This window comes from Sapajus apella, unplaced genomic scaffold (genome assembly GCF_009761245.1).
Source record: "Sapajus apella isolate SASKATOON/1434 unplaced genomic scaffold, GSC_monkey_1.0 scaffold70, whole genome shotgun sequence".
Lineage (NCBI taxonomy): Eukaryota > Metazoa > Chordata > Mammalia > Primates > Cebidae > Sapajus > Sapajus apella.
Window position 1 is genome coordinate 3,534,101 of NW_022437010.1, and position 17,641 is coordinate 3,551,741.

The following is a 17,641-nucleotide window of genomic DNA, read 5'->3' on the forward strand; positions in this document are numbered from 1 at the left end:
TGGTGGCATTTCAGTTTCTGAATGTCCTGGGGTTGTCTTGACAATGTCACAACACATTTGGGTCTTGTGTTATCCTCTGGAGGTGGAAAACAAAAGCTGCATTTTCCCATTCAGTAGCCATTCCTCCCATGTCAGTTCTCATGTGCTCCCCGGGATGAGGACAGCTTCCAAAGAGAGGCTTTGCCACGCACCTTTAGGGCTGCTGTCAGAAGGGGGTGCAGCTCCTTGAAGGCTGTCACTTTCATTTGACCTGTCAATGTGGACATCCTCAGTGACTTTAGGAAGAGAAGACTTGGTGTGTGTGCAGGTTTGAGAGTCAGAGTGGCATGAGCTGAAGAATGAATGGAAAGTGGAATATGGATAATTCTTTTTTTTTTTTTTGAGATGGGGTCACACTGTTGCCCAGGTTGGAGTGCTGTGGCATGATCATAACTCACTGCAGCCTCTAACACTTGGGCTCAAACGATCCTTCTGCCTCAGCCTCCTGAGTAGCTTGACTACAGGCATGTGATGCTGAGTCCTGCTAATTAAAAAAAAAAAAATTTGGTAGAGACAGGGTCTTGTTATTAATACATTGCTCAGGTTGGTCTCAAACTCCTCACCATCCTCCCATCTTGGCCTCCCAAAGTGCTGGGATTACAGGCATGAGCCACTTTGCCCAGCCTTCCAATTCTTGAAAGAAGTTTTGCTGTGAAGGAAAATTATGGAACTGGGACAGTAACTGGGGGTACATGAGGACCAGGGGGTAAAAAATTTAAAAATGTTTAAGTTGGGTGACACTAAAGCTTGCTTATACACTGATGAAAATAGTCCAGTAGGAAGAAGTGATGAGTAATTTGTGCAGGAGAGAAAGAGAGGAGCTGAAGAGCATGCAGCAGGGAGAGCGTATTCCTATTCCTAGGGAGGCCGTAACACCACACGCTGGGTGGCATAAAACCACATACATTTATTCTCTTACAGTTTTGGAGGTCAGAAGTCCAAAATCAGTTGCACTGGACTATAAATTGTTCAGAGCTGCAGGTCCCTCCAAAGGCTCTGAGGGGGATTCTATTTCCATGCTTTTTTCCAGCATCTAGAGCTGCTTTTCCTGGCTTTTGGCCCCTTGGTCTTCCAAGCCAGCAGTGTAACATCTTCAGATCTCTTTCTGCTTTTGTTACATCGCCTCCTGCTGTGTAGTCAAATTTTCTCCTGCGTCTCCGTCTCCGTCTCCGTTAGGAGGACACTTGTGATCACATTTAGGGCCCACTGAGATAATCCAGGAGAATCTCTCCAGCTCCCGACCCTTAATTTAATCACACCTGCAGTGTCTTCTTCCGTATAAACAATCAGATGTTTCAGGAATTCGGACCCAAATATGTGTGAGGGGCATTATTCTGGAGGACTGGCCTTTGCTAGGCAGAGATACTGACTTGCTCCTTTGTAGCCAGAGGGAAAGGTGCCTGTGCAGGGGTGTGCAGATTTGGCAGGGAAGGGATAAGGAAGTTCATGCTTTTGACTTCACTTTTCTTAGAAACATGAGATAAAGCTGGCAGCTGACAGGATGGTTACTGAAAGGGTGGGGTGGGGAGAAGCAGCATCAGTGGAAGTATGGAAGCATCTCAGAGACTGGGGCGGCACACTGCCTAGGAAGATGTAGTGAGTTTTAGGGCAGGGGTGAGGAGGAATTTAAGGCTTATTTTTATGAATGTGAAGGAGACGTGCTGCCTGATTGTGCGATTTTTCTCCAGCAGAGTTTGGCTACCTGGTGGAAGGCACAGGGAACTCAGAGACGAAGCTCACCAGCATCTGTGGGGAGAATGCAGCAGGGCAGGAAGTGAAGGCTGAGTTCCATGGGCTGTCACCTGGCCAAGAAGCAAGGGAAGACACAGCAGTCTGTGGGGCTGCGAGGGGATTGTGATTGTAGAAGATGGTGGGGTCGGTATTTCAGAGATCATCATGAGGAAGAAGCGTTGCAGAAATGGGTTTCTTCAGCATGCACATTGCAAGTTGAGGAGGTGCTGGGCAGAGGGGATGCCTTGACTTCAGAGTTTGGAGATGGCATAGATGCTGGTGATGACAAATGCTCGGGTCTCCCTTTTGGGCAGGAGTTACTGAGGGACAGATAGATGGAGCATCCACCTGGATGCTGAAGATGCCCGGAATGAAAGACAGGAAAGGGGCAGACAGGAACACTGTGAGCCAGGAACCAAAGTCTTCACTGAACGAGGAGCAGTGATGTGGAAGAGTGACCGGAACTGGCAGGGCAGAGGGTGCCATGCCCAGGGGCATCGATTTAAGGAGAGCTGAGGGTTTTGTAGGATTTGGAAGGAGCAATGGGGAACCAGGAAGGCATTAGCCTTACTTCCTGGCTCTGAGGGACTCCAGGTGTGAAAAACGAGCAGCCACACTTGAGAGGGCTCCCAGAACTGTGTTTCAGTTAAAAACGAAAGACACCGATGCTATAAGAGTATATGGTGATACTTGTGGGAATTTCCCAACAGCACCGTGGAAGGGTTTGGGAGGTATGAGGTATTGGAGAACACAGGGATTAGAGTTTGGCAGTAACAGTTATTGGAGAGAATCCCTGGATTTCTAGTGTTGTGAGTTTCACAGGGACACAAAGCATGATGCAACCACATCGCGGAAGGCCTTGAGTGGCTGCCTTAGGAATCAGTATTTCACCCCATAGGCCAAGGCCATGGAGACAGTGGTGCTGTATTGGTCCCAAGCTTAAGCAGCAAACTGTCTTGCTCAAAGGCAGGCTTTGGGAAAATTAATTTTCTAGCTACCTGAATGAAAGAGACTTTTAGGAAGCTACTGCAATAGGCCAGGCTTAGGCTCCGTTCAGGGTATGAGCACCTAGAATGCTGGAAGGAAATTCTGCTTGCAAGAAATACGGTAGGTTTGAATTTTGAGACACAAGGGAAAAGAGCAAGCACTGCAAGATGCCTTCCATGTTTCAAGCTTAAGTGGCTGGGAGAACAGGCTTTGGAGGGAGATGGATGGTTTTGGTGTTTGGTAACCCATGGTTAAAGGTTCACAAGTGCCTGGGCCTAAGGCAGGAGCAGAATAATGACAGGTGACACAGTGGGCCCTTCCCCTGTTGCCAAGCAGGGAGTTAACTACCTGGGGCTTCCTGGATTGAGGATAATCAAAGAGCAGGCAGGATCCCGGAAAGCAACCCGGTGATTCTCCCTAATTTAGCCTCATCCCCGGGGTAGGGCTGGAACTTTCGATTACCATCTGCTATAAGGTGTGTGTGCAGGTGCGAGTTATGAGGTGCCGGGCGGGGATGCCTTCCGGCCATTCCACAAGGCTGAGTTCAGCCAGAGCAGGCATGCTGTCATCCGTTCTAGTAACCGGGATAAATTAGGGCACAGTAGGACTCCAGCCAGTCCTGCTAGAGCCTTCTTGTCTAGAAGAGGCCACTTTGATGTTCTTTCCTCTTCATTCATTCATGCAGGGCAGGGGTAACCAGCAAGGGGTTCACCTCGGGTCTAGAATCACAGCTGAGCTCGGGCCAAGAATCTGACTCATTCAGGTGCAAACCGCACCGTCTTTTGCCCGATTTCCTACATTCTGCTGACAGCAGCTGTTTCCTTCCTTTGGCCTGAAGTCCCGGGGTGCTTGCGTGAGCTGAGATTAGCTGAGGCTAACCGGCCTCTCCGTGGCTTCCCGCTGGCCTCATCTTTCCTTCGTGTGTTCGCCGTCGCTCAGAGCGGAGCGGGCCCTTGGGGAACGGGGCGAGGGCCTGGGTTGCGGAGGCGCAGGTGTTCACCAGGATGAGGGCGAGCGGTCCCGTAGCGGGAAGCGCAGGGGGCGGGTCTCGGAGGCTCTCCCGGACTCGGCCCCTCGCGCCCGCCCTTCCCCGCCCGCGCGCTGACCCGGGCTGCGGGCGTGTAGCGGGCGCGCGCCGGCGCGGACGGGCGGGCACGGAGAGGAAGGGGCGCGGCCTCTCCGGGGCGGGGCGCGGGGCGGGCGCTGCGAAAGGACCGGCGGCCGCGGCGAGAGCGCGCCCAGCCCAGCCGCGATGCCCGCGCGCCCAGGACGCCTCCTCCCGCCGCTGGCCCGGCCGTCGGCCCTGACCGCGCTGCTGCTGCTGCTGCTGGGCCATGGCGGCGGCGGGCGTTGGAGAGCCCGGGCCCAGGAGGCGGCGGCGGACGGGCCCCCTGCGGCAGACGGAGGGGACAGGCAGGACCCGCACAGCAAGCACCTGTACACGGCCGACATGTTCACGCACGGGATCCAGAGCGCCGCGCACTTCGTCATGTTCTTCGCGCCCTGGTAACGCCTGACTCGGCGCTTTGGGGGTGTGGGGGGCGTGGGGCGCGTGGGCGCCGCGGGCTGGGGGTCCCGGGCTGGGGGCCACGTGGATGCCTACGGCTCCGGCCAGGGGCGTGCATGCTCCGGGCGCGGGGCCGGGAGCGCGGGGACGCTGCGGCCTCGGGGCCCCGGCTGGGGGGTGTGGGGCGCGGGCGCTGCGGCTCGGGGCCGGGAGCCTGGGTCTGCAGGTGACCGAGGGCTCGGGACTCCGGGCTCCGGGCCGGGGGGCGTGGGCGCAGCCGGCCGGGCGCTCGCGGCTGACGTGGCGCTCGGCGGCCGGGGCGGTGCGGGAGGAGGGGGCGGTCCCCGAGGGGACAGCCGGGAAAAGCCCGCCCCACGCAGCGCTCCGGAGCTCAACCACCTCTTGCACCTCGGCACCAAGGGTGGGGAATGTGGGGTCGTCCCCTTTTCGGGGAGCCGGGAGTCCAAATGTCACCCCGCGGTCCCTGCCCTGCGCCCCAAACTTCCTGTGCCGGCCGGACGCGCGGCCTGCCCGTGGGCCACGTGCACTCGCCGAAGCGGCCTTGCTGCTGCCGCGGCCACCGGAGTCGGCTGGGACACAGACGGGGGGGCACGTCCCCTTCCAGAGGCTTTAACTGAAATACGGAACTCGGGAAAGTGTGTTTTCCCACTTTGTGCGTGTTTTGCGGGATAGGAAGGAGTGGTCCAGGCAGAGGAGCGTTGCCGAGCTACTCCGGGAAGACCAAAGCAGTACGAATTCTGGGACCCCCCCCTCCCCCCGCAGCTCAGGGTGGACGTGCTCTCTGCTCTGTGGCCGGAGCCCACTGGTCCTCAACTTCAGGGTGTCCTTTCACCTCCCGCTGCTCTCTCGGGGCTAGGTCACTTGTTTATGTGTGAGATCGGAAAAGCCCCTCCGTTGAGCAGATGGTCCCTCCTGCATTGGTTCTCTGGGCGGGGTTTGGTGTGGGCCTCACTACTGACCTGAGAGACCCCTACCCTGGGACTCGCCCCACGGAAGGGCTTCCTGTCATTCACACAAGCGCGTGCACTGCTTTTCCTGCCAGCGCCGGGATGCTCCTTGGAAGGGAAGTGATTACGGGCCAGGGCAGAAAGCTGTAATTTTAGGACACAAGACCTTTGAGAGGCTGGAACGGCCTGCAGGTGCTTGTTGTAGAACTTGGTATTCTTCCCCAGAGCTCAGCAGAGGCTCATTTGGGAAAGGGATGCAGGAAAGAATAGAGAAAAGGTACCCTAAAAAAAATGGCCAGTTCAGAAATTGTACCTTCCAAACTGGGAGAAACGTTTTTCTCTTAACCCCTGTACTCAGGCTGTTATTAGCGTTTCAGTGCATTTGGAGTCAAATCAACTTTTTGGGCCAGTGTGGGTTTATTAACTGTATGAAGTACATTGTGTTTCAGATTCCCAGGAACCAACTGATTAGAATTTTTAGAACTACCAATGGTGTTGAAATTACTTTGTAACATAAAACAATCAGGCAATATTAATATTTTCTCTCTGTACAGGAGTATTCTCAGAGCAACGATTTCAATTAAATATACTACTTAATTGGAGCCCATTTGAGTGGAATAATTCTGTCCATGGGTTTTTTCTTTCTTCATTATTTGTTTCTTTTAGAGCTGTGATCTTGCTCTGTTACCCAGCCTGAAACACAGCGGTGTGCAATCGCAGCTCATTGTAGCCTCTAACTCCTGGGATCAAGTGATCCTCCTGCCTCAGCCTCTGGAGTGGCTGTGACTAAGGTGCAGGTTACCACACCGAGCTTATTTTTATTGTTGTTGTAGTTAATAGAAACAAGAGTCTCGCTATATTGCCCAGGCTGGTCTCAAACTCCTGGCCTCAATCAGTTCTTCTGCCTTGGCCTCCTAAAGTGCTGAGATTACAGGCATGAGCCACCGCAGCCTGTTCTGTACTTTTTTAAAAGAAAAACTGACATGTAGATGTAATAAGTTTCTGCAGCCAAAGGAATTTTAATTTTAGAAACTCTGCAATAAATACCAGCTAGTCCTGGGCTGAGTGAGAGAAAACTGGCACGTCTGGGCACTTGGTATTAAGTAAATTCCTTTTTCATTGTGTGTGGCATTAGACATTTAGGTGCATGCTCCCAGAAAAAGTAACTATGTTTTTATTTGTTGGCTTCTTCATAGTCTACTACAAATATTTAAACAGAGATAGGTGGGTTTCTATGGTGGTGATTAAGTTGGACTTTTGAGAGGGACCTTTCAGAAACTGGAGATACTGCAGTAAGGCTCAGGAGTCTGAGGAAAGGAGGCTGAGGGGGCGGACAGGTCAGATGGGGGTGAGCAGGGGCAAGACCCAGTAGGACCCACAATAGCTGGAACAACACCTTGGTGAGTGTAATGCTGAGAACAGGGTGGTCTCTCTGGAGGGGTCTGGGCAGGAGAGGGAGGCAGGTCCTGGAGTAGTGAGCTGAGCGTTTGGAGCTCAGATAGAACACTCAGTGGACTCCCCCTCAACACACACACGTTTCTCCAGTTTCAGTTGCCGTGGAATGGTGAAAGCCCATGTGTGATTAGAGGGCTGGGGCGCCTATAACAAAAACATTGATCTGTGTATTTTTGCCCGGAACTTGGCAGCTGCAGCGTTGTCCTACTGCTGTAGATTTTGTGCCAACATCAGATCACAGCTTCTGTATGACCAGTTTGTGAGTCACCCTAGACCTGGTGGCAGTGAGGTCAAGATTTGGACCAGGTAGCTTTGCTCTAGTTCTTGGCCACAGGCTACCTTGCGAATGCAGCTGGCTGTCTCAGAGCTGGGTTCTGTGCCGACTAGATAGCACCTGTACCCCCGTCACAGCCGGGGCAAGGGCACGCCCAGTTTGGTGATGGCCCAGGATGCTCAGTTTTGACTTAGTGCACGACAAACTTATTTATTGTTTATTCTCATTCTTAATCTAGTCTTGTGTTTTCACACTAAAACAACAGAAGCAAAACAAAACCTCATCAAGATTGCAGAGAAGTTCTAAAGTTCCAGAATGAGCATCTCTGATCAAAGCCTCGTAGGGTCAGAACTGCCCTTGACAGTCCCTTCGGAAGGTATCTTGTTGGACACTACCCCAGTCAGTCAGTAAGTCCTCACTGCCAGCATTTCCGCCAGCATTGGAACTATCATGACTTCTTTGGTTAAATACCAAACGGACTAGTTCTCAAACCTGTGTCTTTAGGTAGTAAGGTCACACTTACTGCAGTCGCGTAGATCCTCACGCCATGAGAAGCATGCAGCAACTAAGCCAGTTGAGGAGCAAAACCCTCACATCTCCCAGCTGGCACCCCCTTCAGGGTTCTGTGGGAATTGTCTTTTTTTTTTCTTGTTTCCTTCTCACACACACACCTTTGTCAAACTCACTTTGTTGAATCTACAGAAGTTAAATCTGCATGTAGTTTCACTATGGTTTTTGTTTTTGGTTTTTTTTCTTTTTGTAGCTGAGTGTCTCATAAAGCAGGGATTTTCTTAGTTGGCCAAGAAAGTGCTCTTTAGGGAAGATACATTAGCTTGAAGCAGGCTTTTTCAGTGCTACCTTTAAATCTTTTTTTCTTTTTATGAGGCAAAATCTCACTCTGTCACCCAGGCTGGAGTGCAGGGATGTGATCATTGCTCACTGCAGCCTCAAACTTCTGGCCTCAAGTGATCCTTCTGCCTCAGCTTCCCAAGTAGCTAGGACTGCAGGTGTGTGTCACCACACCAGGCTAGTTTTTAAAAATGTTTTATAGATGGGGTCTCGCTGTGTTGCCTAGGCAGCCTTGAACACCTGAGTTCAAGCAGCTTTCCTGCCTCAGCCTTCCAAAGTGCTGGGATTACAGGCATGAGCCACTGCACCCAACTTAAATTCTTGTTTTTGAGGTAATCTGTCAGAAAAGAAAAAGAGGTTTTTATTAAGAAATTATTTCGGGGAAGAGGTCACAATTCTAAGTGTTGGTGTTCTTATAAGCAAGTGTTTCTTAAAAACATTTTAAAAAGCAATACAGCAAAGTGGTTACATTGTAGGCATCAGTGTGTACGTACCATGTTAAAAAAGAAGCCCATGTGTCATTATGCTGTGGGATTGTAGTTGAAACTTGGGATAAAGTTTCTAGGGCTGTGTCATTCAGGATTGGAATACAGCACTGTAGATATACCGTCCTGAGAACGTAGGAAGAGTTGTGATCAGCTGTATGACTCAAGAAGATGTAGTGTTGGGAAAGGTGCTGATATCCTCATGAAATGTGAAGCGTGGCAAGAAGCCTAATTAATATCCTATTTTAAATAATAGGCGATTTAAAAATATGTGTACATAACTGAATTCACACAATGAATACTAAAAACAGACATTTGCTGACTTCAACCCTAGAAGTTTAGGTGGCCACAAACTTTTTTTTCCTTCTCATTGGAAAAAATTGCAGTTAAGTTTTGAGATTGCCTTGTATTTGTGGCTATTTGGTTACATGGTGGAGGAGACTTGACTGATAAAAGTAGCAGGTACAGCAGGAAGTGCAAAGCTACTGCCCACGGGAGGCATAGAGGAGCTTTCCAGAAGGGCAGGAGAAGAGACGGGCACTGAACATCCTGGGGAGTCAGGGCAGACTTGCTGGAGGAAGCAGCACCCAAACCAAACCTGAAGGGCAGACAGAATTAGCTAGGTGGAGTTTTGGGAGGAAGTGTCAGAGAGAATGTGTCTCAGGTCCCAGGGCCAAGCCAAGCTATAGGTCTTTGGGAACATTGCAGGTGCTGCGCAGGGCTCAGGAGTAGGCTGCAAGGCAAGGAAATCAAGGGGGAGGTCAGCAGGGCCAGAAGAAGTAGGTCCAGAACAACACTTTGCTAAGTTTAATGTTGGGACGATGCTGAGATTTAGTGCTGAGAACAGGGCAGTGACTCTGGAGGGGCGGGAGCAGGGGAGGGAGGTCCTGGAGTACTGGTCCAGGAGCTGCCATCTGCCATGGCATAAAGAAAGGGCTGAGAGCCCCATTGCCCCCTGAATAGGGCTGAGGGTGCAGGCCGGCCACCCTGTGACCTGGCACTCAGTGTGCTTGTACTCTTGCTTTGTTTCAGGTGTGGACACTGCCAGCGGCTGCAGCCGACTTGGAATGACCTGGGAGACAAATACAACAGCATGGAAGATGCCAAAGTCTACGTGGCTAAAGTGGACTGCACGGCCAACTCCGACGTGTGCTCCGCCCAGGGGGTGCGAGGATACCCTACGTGAGTCGGAAGGAAGGGGGCACCCTTCCCAGATGGTTCCTGGCAACGAAAGTCGTAGTTAAACTTTTGGTAACTTCCTTTGTAGTTCTAAGGAGTGAAGAGATACTAAATTTAAGCAGGCAGTCCCTATGATTAGGGAGAAATTGCATTTAATGCTGTGTCTATTTTAGATGCCTTTTGTACTTCGGAAAACCTTTAATTCATCAGTGTTGGGTTTAAAATGTTCACTGGTACATTTATAAGAGAATGCGTTTGCAGGACAAAAATGGTGGTCTCCCTGAGATCCCAGCATGCTGGATGTTCCGTGGTATATTTTACACAGTGTGCATAGACTGTCATCAATTCTGGCTTGCTTTTATCGGCGACTCTTATTCTCAAACACCCTTCCTATAGTCACTTCCCGTGTAACTCCCGCAAGGGCTGTTTCTGTTGGAAAGAAGTATAGAGTCTGACAGTCGATGATACTTACTTCCTTGACAGTTAAGAATTTTTTTTTGGTTATAAGAAGTAGAAATTGAAACGTTCTCAGTTCTAGAAATAGAATTGTTCTCTTACTAAACAAAAAGAAAGGACTGTTTAAAAGGCTGTGGAGGAACCTCTGAGACGCAGCTCTGGGGGTCTGGGGTCTGTTTCTGTTGTGTCTCCCTTGAGATGATGTCTTTCTAGACCTGTATCTCTGTTTGCACGGAAGGGCCCACTCCTGACTGGGCCTGCTTGGCTGGAGTGTTCGTTCCAGGAATAGTCACTGTGGCCAGGGAAAGAGGAGCTTATAGCAAGACACATGCCCATTCATACCCTGTGCCAGGTATTGGAGGGAAAAGCCGTTCTTGAAAAAAGAGAAGACGCTGTTTCTGAAGGAGGTGGAGGGTTTGCCACAGTCACTCCGTTGCTGTTGGTTTCAATTGAGGAATGAAGTCAATTCAATACAGTTCAGTGCTTAATTGAGTAATAGAGGGGGCCATCAATAAAGCATAAAATTGGAGCTTATCTTCAAACCTGGGAGGCAGAAAAGTGGAGGGAGCCCTAGGCTTGAACCTAGAAGTCACAGTCAAATCCCAGCTCTACCATTTACTTAGCACGTAGCTCTGGCCTCATCTTTAACCTCTAAGTAAGGTGATCCCCCAGACAGTGTTATGGGACTTAACATGGTATGTGTGCACCAATCTGAGCACACCCAATACATGTCAGGCTTTTCCTACCATTTGGAAATGTGGGCATTTCCTCAAAGGACTCTGGAATTCTTGGTCTTTAGTGACTGCTTGCTAATATAAGTGCCATAATTTGGGTTTACTTTAAATCGGATCAACGGAGATAAAATTGCCTACTAACTGTATCTACGTAAAAGCCTTCAGTATTCTGTGCTTCATATCATTACCTTTAAAGTACGGATCAATTGCATCCTAAAGAAGCAGGTAGTGAGCAGAGACGAGGGCGAGGAGGTCAATGCTTACCTGTTGAAAGCCTGTTGCCTTCAAGGTTCAGAGGCAGCAGGGGTGGGCTGGCTGTGGTGTCTTTCCACTCTTAACCTGCTAACCTTAATCTGTGGCCTGAGGCTGTGTGTACCACAAACCATGTCACGGGGAAGGTGACAACAGGACCTGTGAGGGAGCTGAGAGTGGTATGTGTTATGGGGCTTCAGAGAAGGAAGTGAAGAGTTCCGCCTCAGCCTGGCCATAACAACTGTAGGCTGCAATATCAGCCACTCCATAGATGATATTCCCCAAATCCCAGCACATATTTAAAAAGTCACAAACTTAAAAAGGCCCGTGTTGGACCATGTGTTTAGATTTTTAATGAGAAGATCTGGTCTCCCCAAGTAAACCATGGGCTAGTTTTGTGTTACTGAAAAGAACAAAAATGAGTCTACACCACTCTGAACACAGTTTGGGAAGGAACCTCTGTGCCCATCACTGCCCTGCAGAAGTTCCTGAGAACAGATGATTTTCCCCCAGAGAATGCAGGAGGTGGAATGTGCCATATGAAATGTGGTCACATTGGGGCATCTGGAGATTGACTTGGGTGAGCTTTTACTCCTCTGAGAGAGCACCCATCCCACAGAGTGGTTGTGAGGCCTGAATCAGACCATGACTGTACCTGCCTGAGCCCAGGCGTGTGTCAGGACATCAGCTTTCATGTCATTCTTCCCTGGCAAGTGTCACTGGAGTAACGGGTTGGAGGGGAAGGGAGTATGGGTTCCCATGCTCCCTAGAGATGGCTGGCTGTGCCCAGAAAAATGTTTCAGGGTCTTCCTGTTGAGCCATTGTGAATCATTACAGCAGGGCAGGACTGAAGGAGGAAACCACCTGTGTTAGTTTCCTGGGCTGCTATCGCAAAGTTTCACAAACCAGGTGGCCAGAAACAATAGAAATGTATTGTCCACAGTCTCCGAGGCAAGAGGTCCTAAATCAAGGAGCCAGTAGGGCCGTGCTCCCTCTAAAACCTATGGGAGAATCCTCCATTGCCTCGTCCTGGCTCCTGTTGGTTTCCTGGTCATCTTTGGCGTTCTTTGGCTTATAGACGCATCACTTCCATCCTCTGTCCTCATGTGGCCTTCTCCGTATGTGTGTGTGTCCAAATTAACCCTTCTTGCAAGGATACCAGTCATGCTAGATTTGGGCCCATCCTGATGACCTCATTTTAACTTGAATATCTCTCTTTAAAGACCTTATTCTAAATAAGGTCAGCCTTCTGAGGTTGATGGTTATGACTTAAACAGATGTGTTTTACAGGACACCATTCAACTTATAATAACCTCTATAGTAGTAGAACTTTCAACGTGTTATTTGCCAAGGTGACACCTACATGGGAATTTTCTCCCTGCTGTCTTCCTGAAAGAGGAGACTCAAATGCCCATGTGGAGGCTTGGTAATGGCAGAAATCTGGGACAATACTTTGTTTGGGCATGTACTCTGTGGCCCAGTCTCTATCACCTCCTTCACCTCCATCAACAGTGAGAATTGAAGTCAGATTCCCCAAACCAACCGGAAGGTCTGGACCAGACTTGCCCACTCTATCCCTGGGCTCCGTGAACTTACTGAGGAACAGTCTCAGACTTGAGCAGGTTAGAAAGATTTTCAGGCCAACAAGAAGAGGTTTTTTGTGTTTTGTTTTTTGTTTTGCTCAAATGAATAGCAAATCACAAAAAAATCACAGGCTAGGTCTTACTGTATTTTACTTTTAGCAAAGAAACAAGGAATGAGTGTGACAGTACCTGGTCCTTTCTGATATTCTGAGGATCCACCCGTTTCCCTTCCCGAAGCCCGTTGATGAGGAGGCGGGTGGGAGACAGAGCCATGCAGGAAGAAGTTTCTGTTTCTCTGGGTGTCCACACCGGTGAGAGCCCCGGGAGGTGCCGGGCTAGGTGAGGGCAGTTGTCTTTGTTACCACAGACTTTGCCCTTGCTTATCATGTTGAACTTTTTGAAGTAGCTGGTGTACTGACTGAATCTAGTGAAGTTTGGCTGTTTTTGGTGGTTATGAGCATCTAAGCTGCTGAGGAAGCTGGGTGTCTATTCAGCACTAGGGACACGTTTAGGGGCCTTATGTAAGCCCCATCACACTGGTGATCTTAGGTTCTGCATGAGGCCATTATGCCCATGTGAATTTCAAAGCCTATTCTAGCCATGTAACTTCATTTTAGGGAGAATTAGCCATTTTTTATGGACTGAATGTTTGTGTCCCCCAGAATTCATATGGTGAAATCCTAATCCTTGATGCTGGCATTAGGAGGAGGAACCTTTGAGAGGGGAGTGGGTCATTAGAGTGGAGCCCTCAGGAATGGGGATACATACCTTATCAAAGAGGCCCCAGAGAGTTCGCTTGCCCCTTTTGCCATGTGAGGACACAGCAGGAAGACACCATCTGTGAACCAGAAAACCCTCACCAGACACTGACTCTGCCAGCACCTCGATCTCAGACTTCCCAGTCTCTAGAACTAGGCGAAATCCGTTCTGCTGTTTCTAAGCCACCCAGTCTGTGGTCTTCTGCTACCACCATTGAACTAAGACGCAATTCAAACCTTCATGTCTGATTTCTACATAAATTGGCTTCTTACAATTCTGATACTATACATGGGGCATCCACTCACAAAATCCACATACATGCTGTAGAAGTGGCAGGGGTGTTTTAGATGAGTAGGCTTGCTAACAAATGGTACTCCGTTAGTACCTTCTGTTAGCAGTCACATTTTTCCCTGCCCTTGACACCTTCTGTGAATTTTTATCTAGAGCACGTTTTCCCATGACTGCTGGGGTGATCCAGGAACTGGGAGTGTTAATTTCATCCTCTGGTGCTGTCTTTTGCTTATGGTTAAAGGGCCAGCTCCTATATCCTCTCTGTAGATCCCTCCAGAGGCCACAATTTGTAGGAAAAAGAAGATTCCTTCTCTGTGGGGAGATGAATGGACTGCGTCAATCAATGCCAAGGTCGTTCTTATAGTTGGACACGAATTCTCACAGCAACTGGATATTCATGCTTTGCAAGAGTTGTGTACCTGCCAGGGTGGCCTGGAAGAATACGCTATTGCAAAACAACACTGTATCTACTGCAGTCCTAATTTGAACACGTACACAACAACCACTGCTGAAGCTGAGAAAACATAACAGTACCTTGCAGGGAAGGCCAGGGACTGCTGCAGAGGAGCACTGAATACTTGCAGCTTGGGGCTTCAGTCATAGCATTAGGCTGGAAGTTCTCACCTCATTTTTATTTTCCTTGAATAAAATCAGAAACTTCTAAAAGTTTAGGATTAACAATGTATTATCTCCTGGAATGTTATTTTTGTTTCCTTTTTGAGTTTTATCAGAGAGGAGCAGATATGTGTCTGGCTGCAGCCTCTTGACAGCTCATTTTCTGATGGTTTTACTAAATGAGTTTGCTCTTTGATAAGGCAACTCTCTTTTTGCCCTGTCTAATCCTTTGTTACGCTTTCAGCTTAAAGTTTTTCAAGCCGGGCCAAGAAGCTGTGAAGTACCAGGGTCCTCGGGACTTCCAGACACTGGAAAACTGGATGCTACAGACGCTGAACGAGGAGCCAGTGGTGAGTGCCTCCCTCTCTTCCTGTCCACATCTTTGGGGTCATATGTAACAGGGCAGAGACCAGCTGAGGTGAATGATTAAGGCTGCCATTTTAAAGCAACTTTACATTTTTTTTTTTTTTTTAGAGCTCATTGATATTATAGGTAAAGATGAACTTTCACGAAAACTTTTTGGTATGGAGATACTGAAATGTACACAAAAGTCAAGAGGAGACTAGGCCGTCAGCTTCAGCAGTTACACTGTTTGGCTGTGGTGTTTGTCTTCCCCACCACACTGTGCCTTGTGTGGCTGTAGTCGCTCTTTAAGGAGGTCGCTTGTGGAGTCTCACAGATGAGCACTTGGTCCTTGTTAACACTGCCACCCTGCCACTGTCACAGGTAATACAGTTCACAACTGTTCCCAGCATCCAGGACTGCCTCTTGACCACCTGGGATCAGGGCCGGGCCCAGCCCAGACTCTCCTGTCCAGGCTGGCAGTGGAGCCTCCTCCCATCCCTCCAGCCTTTGACCTCCACCACCTGCAGCCTGCCGGCTCGGGCTGAGCCCGCCAGCTATACCTGTAGCGTGGATCCTTCCTTTTCTTCTCAGTGCTCAGTCCCCGATCCCTGATGGGCTTTGCTTATAACATCATTTCATACCATGAATACTCTGTGTCTTAATGCACTTCCTGTACTAAGGCTAATGTCAGGAGATTGTAGATGCTTAGCATGTTACGTACTAAAAAAAATTCATAATCTTCCCCCTCCCCAGTTGATGTTGGAAGTCTTCATTGGGTCATAAAGCATCATGATCATAAACCACTGGTTAAGTGTCCCTTTGTGGGTGGTGCCTTCTGATCAATGCCGGGCACTCAGGCCCCTGGAGGCCAGGTAGACCTGGTGGGTCATGCTGCTGTGTTGGAGAGGGCCTAGAAAGATGCCCGTGTTCCTACGTTGTAGGATCCTGATAAGCTAGGAAGAGCATCTGACGTCTTTGTAATTTCAATTTCAATAATTACCTAAGACTGACTTCTTGTATCAGCTAGGCACCCACCGATTTGAAGCTGTTCTGTGGACCACGTGTGTCCACTCGGTTCATGGTGGTCTGTGGACCACGTGTGTCTACACGGTCCATGGTGGTCTGTAGACCACGTGTGTCCACGCGGTCCTTTTGAAGCTTTGCTGCTTACTGGTGCCATTTTCTAGTGTGTCTGTGTGGCTCTTCTCTGCCCCATCTTCTCTGATAATCTAATCAGAAACTTAGGTGCTGATTCAGTACTTTTGTCCCTCACCTGTGAAGACGCTCTTAACTTGGTTGGGTGCAGTAGCCTCACGCCTGTAATCCTAACACTTTGGGAGGTCGCTTGTGGAGTCTCACAGATGATCACCCAAGGTCAAGAGCTCAAGACCAGACTGGCCAACATGGTGAAACCTCGTCTCTGCTAAAAATACAAACATTGGCCGGGTGTGGTGGTGGGCGCCTGTAATCCCAGCTACTTGGGAGGCGGAGGCAGGAGAATGGCTTGAACCCGGGAGATGGAGGTTGCAGGGAGTTGAGATCATGCCATTGCTCTCCAGCCTGCACAACAGAGCAAAAACTCTGTCTCAAAAAAAACAAACAAACAAACAAAAAAAAAACTCTCTGAACTGTATGGTTGAGACTGTTGGTGTGTGATGTGTGTCACTGAACCAGAGACTTACCTAACTTTAGCTGAAAGAGAAAACCACAGACCTCTCTGAGAGGAAATTTGCATCTTTGTCTGACAAGAAAGCTGGACGAGCAGGTGTGACTTTCATATAGATTTAAATTTGACATTGTTTCCTTTATGAAAATATTCTCTTTGGGGGGACATGTATATTGGATGGTAGGAAGCCAATTTAAAATAATTTTCACCAAAAAAAAAAAAAAAACAAAAAACCAGTCTTCTATGATAGCTTTATTCAAGAAACCAACAGCCAGTATCAGGATGGCAGAAAGACCTCATGTTACCAGCCCATTTCCCTCAGTGGAGGTGGCACCTTCACATGCAGGTTTGGAAGGGCTGAGAGGCCAAGTTTCAGATTCTGCAAAGGACTTTCTGTCTCCACAGTGTGGGAGCACGATGGCCCCCCATGCCACCCCGGAACCACAGTGCTTGCCATATTTTAGTGTCTCCCAGCAATAGGAGGTCCCAGATAATTGCCAGAAACAATGACAATGTGCCTTATTGTGGAAAAGTTTAAGTATGCAAACTTTATACTGCAAACCAGAATTCTCTTCAATTTGAATTTAGCTTTTTAAGTGAAAACTTTAAAAAAAATAGAAAAGTTCATCTGTATGCCTAAGTAATTTAGTGCATACATTTTTAAATGTTCATGTGGGATAAGTTTAGATTTTTTATTTTTTAGTGTCGCAATATTAAACTCAAGACAATTTGTCATATTGTACATTGTTGGTTTTTTTGTTTGTTTGTTTGTTTTTTGTTTTTTGTTTTTTGTTTTTGAGACAAAGTCTCACTCTGTCACTAGGCTGGAGTGCAGTGGCATGATCTGGGCTCACTCACTGCAACCTCTGCCTCTTTGCAGTCTGCCTCCTGGATTCAAGTGATTCTCCTGCCTCAGCCCCCCGAGTAGCTGGGACTACAGGCATGCACCACTATGCCCAGCTAATTTTTGTATTTTTAGTAGAGACAGGGTTTCACCATGTTGTCCAGGTTGGTCTCCATCTCATGACCTCCTGATCTGCCCACCTTGGCCTCCCAAAGTGATGGGATTACAGGCATGAGCCACCATGCCCAGCCCATTTTGTACGTTCTACTGCAATTTTTATATTTCCATGTTTGTGTCTGTGTTTTTTCTTGAACAGTTACATAAATGTGTTTCATCTCATTAATTGATTTTATATAGTTATGTGGTCTTTATATTGATCATGTCTTACGTGGATTTGCCATAATTCAACTCAAATTCTGTCAGTGGATATTTAGGTTATTTATACTTTTTCTGTTATCAGTAATGCTGTAGGGAACAAGTTTATCTTTGGAAAGGACGTTTCCCCCTCCTGCGTGATACTTTTAGAATATAGTATTCCCAGACATAAAATTGTAAGGCCAAGAATAAAAAAAACAAGATCATTTTTATGGCTTTTGATGAATATTGCCAGGCTGCTTTCTTA

General features: G+C 48.6%; 1 protein-coding gene across 2 annotated transcripts in view; it reads left to right on the forward strand.

The window, feature by feature from the left end:
* Window positions 1–3,968: 3,968 nt before the first annotated feature.
* Window positions 3,969–17,641, forward strand: part of TXNDC5 (thioredoxin domain containing 5) — a 28,647-nt gene continuing 14,974 nt past the window's right edge. Inside the window, exons 1-3 of one of the 2 annotated variants that reach the window (XM_032250011.1) lie at window positions 3,969–4,263; window positions 9,328–9,477; window positions 14,409–14,514. In XM_032250011.1, the coding sequence (XP_032105902.1) occupies window positions 4,010–4,263; window positions 9,328–9,477; window positions 14,409–14,514 (510 nt within the window). In that variant the 5' untranslated portion in view covers window positions 3,969–4,009. Of the gene's footprint in view, window positions 4,264–4,660; window positions 4,921–9,327; window positions 9,478–14,408; window positions 14,515–17,641 lie in introns of those variants that run through there. The other variant, XM_032250012.1, reaches the window with a different exon arrangement.